The sequence below is a fragment of the Callospermophilus lateralis genome, chromosome 16, assembly GCF_048772815.1.
Source record: "Callospermophilus lateralis isolate mCalLat2 chromosome 16, mCalLat2.hap1, whole genome shotgun sequence".
Lineage (NCBI taxonomy): Eukaryota > Metazoa > Chordata > Mammalia > Rodentia > Sciuridae > Callospermophilus > Callospermophilus lateralis.
Genome location: NC_135320.1, coordinates 19,511,345 through 19,523,408, shown reverse-complemented (window position 1 = coordinate 19,523,408; position 12,064 = coordinate 19,511,345). Strand labels below are relative to the sequence as shown.

General features: G+C 37.9%; 1 protein-coding gene across 1 annotated transcript; it reads left to right on the top strand.

The window, feature by feature from the left end:
• Nucleotides 1-3,234: 3,234 nt before the first annotated feature.
• Nucleotides 3,235-4,284, top strand: Mos (MOS proto-oncogene, serine/threonine kinase). Its single transcript, XM_076835415.1, has one exon. It carries the CDS (start codon nucleotides 3,235-3,237, stop codon nucleotides 4,282-4,284), a length of 1,050 nt encoding a protein of 349 aa, XP_076691530.1.
• The last annotated feature ends 7,780 nt before the right edge of the window (nucleotides 4,285-12,064 follow it).

The following is a 12,064-nucleotide window of genomic DNA, read 5'->3' as shown; positions in this document are numbered from 1 at the left end:
AGCCAGTTGCGTCCCGGCGGTCATCAGTGGGGTGTTGGAACGCCTGTTGAGTTTCATAGCCTTTTAAAAATGTCTTCCAAAAGATTACGTGATGACTCTGAATTGCAATGAAAAGTTACTGTGTATGCAGAAGGGAAGCTGGGCGCACCTTTGGTGGTCTTTGAAGGGCACGGCGGCCTCATCCACATGCTTGCTGCGCCCTGGGACCCGGGAATGCGCTGGCGAGGAGACCCGCACAAACCCCGCAGCAGCCAGGGCCTTCCGGAGCCGAGCGCAGCGCAGGGGAGGCAACGACCTCGGCTGGTCCAGCTGCCTGAACCGAAACAGATGAACTTCCAGGTGCTTGGGAATCAAGGAAGGAAAAGCTACCTTCTCCGTTTCTGCGCCACAAGGGCATGAGCTCCAGGAACCCCGAGAACGGGAGCAAGTCTCCGCTGAGCGCGGAGCAAGTTCCCCGCTTTCCCCCCAATGAGGACTCTCTCCAACAATCAGTGTTCCTCGGTTTCTTTGATTAAAATCCAAATAAGTGAAATATCAGTTATGGTATCTATTGTCACGTCTTTTGCCGGATACTGAAGCATGTTAATAAAGGAGGAGAAAAATTAAAGCTAAGAGGCTCATCAGGAGGTGCAAACAGACCCTTTACTCTTTCTCCTTCGCTTTTTTTACAATTCCAGGTGTTGTTTTAGAATCGATCCGGTTACCACCACAAATTTTGCTTCTTGTCTTTGGGGATCACAAAGGTTTACAGCATTTGATCAGATTAGTGTTAAACCTCCACACTTTTTATACATACCAACCATGTCTTTTTGATACATACCAACGTGCCATTATGTCTTTAATTCCAAAATACAAGAGCAGAAAATACTCAAAACTTTAACTTACAAAAATATAAATTGCTTCAACCCCCTTAGGACACTTTTCAACTAATAGCATCTCACAAGTCAATGTTTCCTGTGGGTATAAACCCGTTCTTATACGGATTTTTATGAATTTCGTAACTAACATTTAGGTGTTTCCTAATATAAATCTGAATCTTAGTAGAATTTAAAGCTGTTTATCTTCCCAACAATGCTAAGGTGGGCATGTTTTCTTCATTTTGCAAGTGAGGAAACTAAGGCAGGGGGATGGTAAGAAGCCTAGGCCATCTGGTCCCAGAGCTTTTGCTCTTTAACACCATGCTAAGGCTTTATCCATTTTTAAGATCCAAAATATTGTATAATATGCATATATTTGGTAACAAAAAACAGCATTAAACATTAAATTTTAGTAAAAACTCACAGGGAAGAAAAAAATAAAGAATGTAGATTCTGCTTTCAACTAATGAAGAAATGTTGCAACAGACTTATTAGAGAAATATAAGCTTAATATGCTTTTTTTCTCTATTCATTATCATCAATTTGTATTTGGGATTTGGTGCAATTGCAAAGAACTGCATTTTTACTAAAATACTCCCGTTTACTTTTTTTTTCTTTCTTTCTTTCTTTTTTTTTTTTTTTTTTTTGTGATGAGAGTCACTACATTGTCCCGGCTGTTTTTTTTTTTTTTTTTTTGGGTGGGGGGGTGGGGGGTGGGAAGGGGGACACAGTGGTGGGGATTGAACCCAGGGCCTTGTGTGTTGGAGGCAAGCGCTCTACCAACCAAGTCCTCCCCAGGCTATTTTTGAACTTGAAGTCTCAAGTGATCTTCCTGCCTCAGCTTTCCAGGTAACTAAAACTACAGATAATTGCTACCACACCAGCTAGTACTTTATTTTACATTTTTGATGTTGTTAGTCTGGAGTTAGTCTGGGCTGAACTGTCCAAGTTTTATTCCAAGATAATGTCTATTTTAATAAGTATTATTATCCTAATTTCTTACATGAGAAGATTGAGGCTCAAACAAGTTAAATATACATAAGGTGACACACTAAGCCACACAGCACAGAATAGAAATCCTCTTTTAGGATTATGTGTACTTCAAATAGCTTATAAAAATGGCTCTGAAATTTGTTAACTTACCTTCTCAGAACCAACTTCTGAAGCACATGGCTGTTATCATAAAAATGTTGTTATACATCACCTATGTGCAAGAAGGGAACTTTATCATTTAATTTGAAAAATGTAGGTCCTAACAATTGTGCGTGTGTAGAGTTTTAACAAACTGTGTAATACTATTAACCCTTTAAACTTCCAAAGATATAGCATGAAAATTCATTTTTATCATAATAATCAGAAAGGAATAATTTATAGTTTGATGTCTGGACCCCGAATTTAATGTCAACATCTAGTTTATTACATTGTAAACAGACACCAGTGATTCTTTTTATTTCTTTGGATTTTTCTCCTACAATTGCTCCATATTTGTTATGTGAAGCTCTGATCATCACTAACAATTATTTTTATTATTTTTTTCTCCCCCAACTCTACTTCAAAATTTTTGTAACTCATTTGCTTCGAAGTCTAGAATCTCCTTTGCAAGTCAGCTTACTGGGTGGGCTAAATTAAAGAAAAAGAAGCGTTGTTAGGAAGTCAAGGTGTGCTAAGAGGCCTTACTGATTTGCTGTTTAAACTGGAGGGAGTATCGGAGAATTCTCTTTTCCCTTGATGAATTGAGGTGGTGTGTATTTTGACCTGTATCAGTAGTTCTGTTCCGATTAATTACTTCAAGCTTGCAATTTTTAATTCATATGAATGTTGCACCTAATTATCCTGGTAAGTGGTTCAACAAATATCTGCTGTTTGTATTTCAACTCTTGGAGCCAATAACTGCTGGAAGCAATTGAATGCAGCTGGAGAATAACATAATGATCATTATAGCCTGCAAAATGTGCAACAATCTCATTGTAATTTTGTCCAAAGTCTGATAAGATTCATCAGATTAGAGTTGAAAAAAAGCCCATTTTATTATGATTAAAGAAATTTTGTAAAAGAAAGGTGAGTGTGGGGGGCAGCTCAGTGCTATTTATCTTGTGAGAGGTTGCTTTGAAAAGAATTCACTTTAAGGGTGGAAGGGCAATTCTTTCATCTGAAAGGGATTGTTGGGCTTCATTTGGATTCGCCCCCCACCATGTGATAAAAAACCCTAGCTGAGTGATAGCACAGACATAGCTCATTTGGAGAAAACAAGGAAGAGAAGAAAAGCGCTGAGGTGGAGGGAGGAGTAGTCACCTATGCTTCCAAACTCCTGCAGCTTTTCCTGGTCTTTTCATATTCTGGAGCACCTCAAGTCTCAAGTCTCCTCTAGGAATGTGCGATGCCCTCCCCTTTAGTTCTTCGACACTACCTCCCTGGTGAGCTGTCCCCTTCATTGGAATCTCGACCCTGCAGCAGCCCTTCTAAGTTCCCAGGGAAAGGGGGGAAGCTCTTCCTGGGAGTCACTCCTCCTCGGGCCCCAAGGCTGCCTCCCCGGCTGGCCTGGTGCTCCATTGACTGGGAACAGGTGTGCTTGCTACAAAAGCTGGGAGCTGGAGGGTTTGGCTCCGTGTACAAGGCGACTTACTATGGTGTTCCTGTGGCAGTAAAGCAAGTGAACAAGTGCACCAAGAACCGACGAGCCTCCCAGCGAAGCTTCTGGGCTGAGCTCAACATTGCAAGGCTGCACCATGACAACATAGTTCGGGTTGTGGCTGCAAGTACCCGGACGCCTGCAGACTCCAATAGTCTAGGTACCATAATCATGGAGTTTGGGGGCAACATCACTTTACACCAAGTCATCTATGGTGCCACAGGCTACACTGAGGAAGAGGCTGGGGAGTCCCACTGCTTAGATGGAGAGCAACTGAGTTTGAAGAAGTGTCTAAAGTATTCCCTAGATGTTGTGAATGGCCTGTGTTTCCTTCACTCTCAGGGCATTGTGCACTTGGACCTGAAGCCAGCAAACATTTTGATCAGTGAGCAGGATGTGTGTAAAATTGGTGACTTTGGTTGCTCCGAGAAGCTGGAAGATCTGCGGGGCTTCCAGGTTCCCCCTTATCACCTAGGAGGCACATACACCCACCGAGCCCCAGAGCTCCTGAAAGGAGAAATGGTAACACCCAAAGCTGACATCTATTCTTTTGCTATCACTCTCTGGCAAATGACTACCAGGGAGGTGCCTTATTCTGGGGAGCGGCAGTACGTGCTCTATGCGGTGGTGGCATATAATCTCCGCCCATCTCTTGAAGCAGCTGTCTTCATGGACTCTGTCTCTGGGCAGAGGCTTAAGAGCATCATCAAATGCTGCTGGAGGACAAGTGCTTTGCAGAGGCCAAGCGCAGAACTCCTCTCCGTGGACCTGAACTCTTTAAAAGCTGAAATGGGCTGACTCCAAACCTGTGTCAAGATAAGCTTTCCTCTTTGTTTCTATTTATTTTAAAAGTTGACATGTAGAAGAAAACATATAGGCAGGACAGATTTTTAGAAAATAAAGGTACTAGAAACTCTTTTAGTCTCTAGTGCTTTTTCTAAGACAAATAGAGCTACAAAGCTTGTCATCATTGTACTGTTGTAACTAACCTTATTTCCTTTCTTTAGTTTATGCGTTGCTTTCCAGAGTCCAGGTGCTTACTTTGCCAGTTCCGTAGCATTGTACTTACTCAAATTTGTTCTTGACCAAAAAAACACCAAAACAAAAAACAAAACAAACAACAACAACAACAAAAAAAAAAAACAATTTGTCTCAAACAGAATGCCATTGCAGAAATACCAAATTTTTTTTATGAATTTAGTATGTCCCTTCCTTATCACCTAAATTCATACTAAGAAGTTTACTTGTTCCCATACCAAATCAGTAAAAACTTTTAAAAAGTGTTCTTTCTGTTCTCCCCTTAAAAAAAAAAAAAGAAAAAAAAAACTTTGTAATGACCTTAACACATAAATTAACAAATCGAATTTTTTTTTTTTTTTTTTTTGGTACCAGGGATTGAACACAGAGTGCTTAACCACTGAATCCCATCCCCAGCCTTTTATATTTTGAGACAGGTTCTTGCTAAGTTGCTTAGGGCCTCAGTAAATTGCTAATGCTAGTCTTGAATTTGCAAATGTCCTGCCTCAGCCTTCCTGAGATTACAGGCATGTGCCACCATGCCCAGTGAGTAAATTTATTTTTTAAAGGAATAATTTATAATATTTTAATTTGTACTTTGTCATGAACAGAAAAGTTTGGTAAAATATTGCTAACTTTTTTTTTTAACCTGGAATTTGGGCTCAGAAGTAGATGACAAGGATGATCTGAGGAAAAAAAAATTGTGATATCCCTAAGAAATAGTGAAGTTCAACATTTGACAGAACTAATAGGTAGAATCAGATTTTCAATGTAGAAGTCAAGATAATGGGTGCTATATGTAGGATTTGGAGAAGGTGATTGGATCTTGTCCTGGGACAACTTTGACAAACTTTCTTTTAGTGACAGCAGTGTTGGGGCATGGTACCAGGCCGGGCTGGTACAATGACTGGGAGAATTCATGGCAGGGGGTGAAATGGAGGAGGTACACGGACTGTGAAGGAAGAAAGGAGAAACAGAACTCTTCAAAAGAGGCAAGAGACAGAAATGGGTTTGGATGTTTGGCTTAGTTTAGTTATAGGATACAGGAAGTATGTTTGTGGAAGAAAGCAGAGGAGACAAAGATAATAATAATAGAGTTCAAAAATCCATAGACGGCAGTAGCTATGGAAAGACTATAGTCCTGGAAAGAGGGCATTTCTTCCCATAGATGGGAATTGAGGCAAATGGCCCAACTGCCACTATAGACAAATTTATAAGTAGGAAACAGGGAAGCTGGGGAAACTCACCACCGTATAGATTTGTTAATGGTAGGGGCTCTACAGAGTAAAATTACAGTTTAAAACTGTTCTGGGGAAGCAAAAGTGAGCTTTCTATGGCCAGGTAGTATGGACAGAATGCTACTCACTCTTGAGCTTGAGTGAGACCGACAAATACTGTCACCAACGGATGATGGTTTATTTATCTTCTGATGTTTGACTTCATAATAGTGTGAAAGTGATAGGCACTTTGCAGCACTTTGAATTGAGATCTCCACGGTGAGTGACCTCCAGTCTGATCACCTTTCCCTGTGCTGGGCAGCAGAAGCAGCAAGCTGCAGCTCTCAATCAGCTTCACAATCGTGAGGCAAATAATCAACACTCAACAGCGTACTGTGTTGCCAGGTTCTCTGGATACAGGTATAGTTGTATTTGTGGGGTTTCATATCCATATACCTCATTAACAAACTGTCAGTGAGCTATATAAGGATAGCCTATTAAAGGTGGAAAAAAATGCAAAGTTATCTTTCAGAGAGAATATGCGCACAGCTTAGGTTCAACCACTCATCTAAAATATTCAGGAAAAAAATGGCATCTTTACTAAACTTGTACAGTTTCCCTTGCCATTATTCCCTAAATAATACAGTATAACCATTACTCACACAGCATTTACAATGCATTAGGAATCAAAGAAAAATACTCTATAGATGATTTAAGGTACATACGAACACATACACATGTTATATGAAAATACTCCATTGTTTTATATAAGAGACTTGAGTATCCTCAGATACAGATTTTGATATTTTCAGGGGGTCCTGGAATAGATCCTGTGAAGATATTGAGGGATAACTGTATTGATAAATTCTGTGAACTATTCAACACTTTATTATAAATAGACTTTACATTAATTTAGTTGATTTTTACCCAAATAAAAGGTAAAGAAAGTGTTCTGAGCATGTTTAAGGTAATCTATGTTAAGCTATAATGTTTAATAGGATAAGTATAATAAAATGCATCTTCAAATGCAGTTGAACCCACAGCTTAGGTTTAAATAGCTTCCCTTTTCCTGGAAACCACACAATGTCAAGGTGAATAAGGGAGAGCAAAACTGTAACCCCCATAATCAAACTAGGAGACAAACTCCAGAACACATGTAGTGATGCACTCAGTGACGCCAAAAAGGTGACTGAGCCCATAGGAAAAGGGCAGTGAGCCGAAATAGAAGCTCCTGGAGGACAGTGGGACCCAACAGTGACAGGTCCCAGAGAGCCCTGCCAAATGAAATACCCTAAAGAACAGGAGCCACTGAGAAGTGCAAAAGGTGAGGAAGAAATTCCTGAGAACAGAGTTGAGATCAAACAGAGCTGAGCTTCCAAGAGCTGGTAGAAAAAGAGGGAAGAAAAGGTGTGAAGGAGGATTCAGCCATGGCAGAGCTCAGAAAGGGAGAATAAAATTCAGCTGTTGAACATGAGAGGGTCACCCTGGTGGGTGGGGGCAGGAATACAAGAGAGGCTCAGAAGGTTCCTGAGCCCGGTTTGCTCCGGGAGAGAAAAAGTTGTGGCTTCAAGGAGAAACCCACAGAAATGCTATGTTTGAAAGGAAAGAGCAGATGAAGGAAGTCTTTGAGTTATAAGAAGACCACCCTGACAGGGGTAGAGAAGGCACATGACTGCCCATCTGTAATAGCAAAGAGTTGAGGGCCATTATTCAAGGCTGATACATTAATCAGAATAATATATATATATATATATATAATTTACCATACAAAGATAAATACCAAAAAATATAATTAAGACTGAGTTAAGTTATAATGGGGAAGAGACACAAGCTATCAATGATAGCATTGCTCATAGAAGTAGCAAATAGATATTGTCTAGGATTAAGGAAATACATGGAAAATACAACAGATATGTGTTGAAATGCTAACCAAAAGTTAGGAATTCTTGAGAGCAAAAATAATGGAAACACATATTATTACCCATAGGATAAAAATAAAGGAGATGAAAATTCATAGTCCCAAGTAGTATTATGAATAAAAAAAATAAATGAATTAAGCACATGCTTTGAAGTAAGGAAAGGACCAAAAATAAACTAAGGGAAATTTTAAAAACAGGAATTAAAGCAGATAATGATTTCAAATAACAAGTAAATGAATATTTTGTTGACTATCAACAAAACAGGGAAACTACTAGCTAACTTAAAATAACTAAATCACACATACATAAAATTAGAAATAAAATATGGTGGAAATAGGGATTGTCTTTATATTTTAGAAGAAAATTTGCATAACTATAGAAATAAATTTGAATACCTTGAAGAATATATAACTTTCTAGGAAATGACAGCTCACCCAAAGTAGCCCCAATGAAGACAGAAAGTAGAAACAGACCAATTTTAAAGAAGAAAACAGAGGGTTGTCTAATCTGTACCCCATCGAACACTAGAACCCAAGTTCCACTAGCTTCTACCAATAAAGACCAGGTCATCTTGATGCTATCCAAATTATTCTAAAAACCTCTAAAATTTTTAAGAACAAGATTTATATCAAAGCCTGATAAAAGACTGCTTTTAAAAAAGAAAACAGATCAATCTTTCATTTAAAACTATCAGTTTAGAATTGCTAAGTAAATATTAGCAAGCAGAATCATAGTCAACTTTTAAAAGCAAGGACACAATATATTTAATTATATGGGTTTCTTCCAAGATGCAAGAATGGTTCACTATTAGAAAATCCATTAATCCATCACATTAATAGGTCAAAAAAGAGAAAAAATAAAAATGTGATAAGAGGATATTTGACAAAAGAAACTAAAAAAGAAGAATCAATGGATACTCCATTAACCTGATTTAAAATACACACATACTTCAATAGCCACTATCTTACTAAGAAATCACTAGAAACATCCCACTATATTCATGAACAATATAAGAATGCCCATTACTACTACTATCATTTAACATTTTCTTGGTTAATGATATTTTAAAAGATAAACTTGACAAAAAAAATTGTAAAAAGAGTGAAAAAAATCTGTTTGCAGATTCTATTTTTAGGATGTATATTTGAGAAAAAAAGTCAGAATTAATAGAAAAACTAAAATTGTAAGAAATTGCATATAATAGCAGGATAAAAAATTAACCTGCAGAAATAAACAGACTTTAATATGTATACAGAAACCAGGTAGAATTTATAAAAGAAGAGAATTTCTTTTATAATAGCAATAAAAAAGAAAAATTCTCTCTGACACAGCCATAGCCTATGTGGTTGAAGATACCATGGTCAGAGGATAAATTCATAAACTCATATTTTTTAATAAAAACAGCTGGATAGAGGGATATAGGTAGAGATGGAAATAGACATGAATGTATGTTCATGGATATGTATATGCATATAAATGTTTCCTAGCTCTGTTCTTCAACAGGACCTAAAGTAACCACATTCTGTGTAGACTTACCACAGATTTTAGTTTCTGAATTCTGATTTTTGTTTTTAGTTTATGAACTCTTAATTATTCACAACAGAAAACAAAAGAAAAAAACAGGGCTTCTTTGGAGAAATGACTGATTCCAGATAGTACAAAATGAACCTATAACATTTATGTCTCCAAATAAAGAAATGTCTAGGAATGATAGTAATATATCAAAGGACATAGGATCTAGCTTGAGAGTCTTCTACTGGCCAAACTTGAGATAATTGGAGCATTAAAACTATTAAAGAGCTACCTATGGTGTTGCACACCTGTAATACCAGTGACTTGGGAGCCTGAGGCAGGAGGATCACATTCAAAGCCAGCCTCACCAATTTAGCGAGGCCTTAAGCAACTAAGGGAGAACCTGTCTATAAATAAAATATTAAAAAGGCTGGGGCTGTAGCTCTGTGGTAGAGCACTTGCCTAGCATGTGAGGAACTGTTGTGATGGCAAAAGGTATGACTTATGCAGTTGAGGGGGAGAAATAAAGAATGTCCATGTACTTCTGCCTTTGTCAATGCTTTATTCACTCAAATCACTCAATACACTTTTACTCTATAGGTTCTTAATATGAAAATGACAATCCTTAATGCTAGGCATTGCAATAGACATAATCAATTCATAGCAAACAATTCTTAATTAAGTCTAAGCACTGCAACACACTTAATCATGACAGGCTCATGACAGACATTCCCTCTGCATGCTAAGTTCAAGTGTCAGATCAAAAGTCTCAAGCCTTAGGCTTTAAGTCCAGCAGATGTACACGCACTCAGACCATGGTGATCAGGTCAGGAACCAAGGCAGGCTTCTCCTAGGGTGGAGCTGACAGCCAGTTGAGGAGAGGGTTTTAAGGAGAAGTTGCGGCTCTCACCAGGGTCAAGATGTGGCTGCAGAGTTTGAGGGTGATGAGGAAAATGCAGAGGATCAACAAAAGATGAAACGTGTTGGGATGTCAGTCCAGGTCCACATCAGGCTCTCTGCATGAAGGCATTATTGTCAGCTGCCTGAATGTCTGTTCATTTGCTCCATTATTTATACCAAATTTGGGGGCTTTTGACACCCCCCCCCTTTCAATCCTTATCAGCTGCCACCAGATCTGTCAGTGACATCATTTACCCTAGGGTTAAAACATCTGGGCTGGTGATCCCAACCTGATCTTTTCGCCTTTCCCCTTATTGGGGTGAGGAGGGCCATGCTGGAGGGCTCTGTTAGGTGTGCCTGGTGAGACTGCAGGTTTCAAACTGGAGTTTTTAAAATGGAGTTGCTTAGGCTCAGGCCTAAGGCCATCCTTACCGGCACTGGGTTCAATTCTCATCACCATATAAAAATAAAAAATTTTTAAAAAGGTTAATCAACAATTAAAAAATATATTTTAAAAAATAAATAAATAAAATAAAATATAAAAAAGGACTTGGGATGGGCTCAGTGGTTAAGTACCCCTGGGTTCAATCCCTGGTACAAATATATATATATATAATTATTAAAGAGTCAGGTGCAGTGATGAATGCCTACAATCCCAGCTACTTAGGAGGCTGAGGCAGGAGGATGGCAAATTATAGACCAACCCTGATTATTTTGCAAGATCATATCTCAAAATAAAAAAAAAAAAAAACAGGCTGGGGATATAGTTCCATAGTAGAGCATTCCCTGGATTCAGTCTCTAGTACCACAAAATAACAACAACAACAAGATAATAAATGATAGTAAATTAATTAGGAAAAAATAGTTATAGTGAATGAAATAGGAATCCATACAGATATAATTAAATAAATAAATATGGGAGAAAAGAAAGTGCTATCTTACAATAGAATGTGAACTAATATTTATTGCTAATAAGTACAAAATACTTATTAATTATCTCAAGGGAGATGTCCTGCCAACGTTATCTTACAGGTGATGTAAATAAATACACAGATAGAAATCTTAGTTAATATTACCAGTAATGAGATAAATCGACATTACGTGCCTTCTGATACAATGCAGCAACACTTCTGTAGTAGACCTACAAAAGATAAGTGACCTGACCCAAATCATAAGGAAACAATATTCAAGTGCATATTGTTCTGTGAATTATCAACATAAAAAACAAGGAAAGACTGAGAACTGTTGCATATAGGACTTGACAACCCAAGGCAACACCTAATCCTTGATGGGTTATTTTGTTTTGTTTTGTTTTGTTTGGTACCAGGGATTGAACCCAGGGGCGCTTAACCACTGAGTCACACCCCAGCCCTTTTTATGTTTTATTTTGAGACAGGGTCTTTCTTAGTTGCTTAGTGTCTCCATACATTGCTAAGGCTGGCTTTGAATTTATGATCCTCCTGCCTCAGCTTCTTGAGTCACTGGGATTACAGATGTGCATCACTACAGCCTTAATAGGATCACAGCCCTAAAATAAGATTATCAGGGCAACTGATGAATTTATTTGAAGAGCGTTGCTGGATTAGATGGTAGTATTATATCAATTTATTGATTTTCAGTAACTACAATGAAAAAGGACATTGCAGAATGCCCTTGTTTTCAGCAAACACTTAAAATACTAAAAGAGCAATGAAGCTGGGCTGCAAGTTATTCCCAAATGGTTCAGAATATGTAACAAGATAAAAATTAATGTCAGATTTAACAACTAAAGGATCTTGCTTGAATTAAAGGATTTCAGAGATCTTTGTATCATTCTTGTAACTTTTCTGTAAGTTTGAAGTTAAAGTACAAAATTAAAATATAAATACCTAGGCAAAATGATAAAAAATGCAGAATTTTATGGGGAAAACTTTAAAATGCTCTAATAAAGTATATAAGAACACAAATGAAAAAATGTTTTATTAATAAGTATATTCATTCACCATAAAGATGGCCATTTACTTTGAATTAACT

What these genes read in the sequence shown, in the direction of transcription:
- Mos (XM_076835415.1), top strand. Translation starts at nt 3,235, where the DNA reads ATGCCCTCCCCTTTAGTTCTTCGACACTACCTCCCTGGTGAGCTGTCC.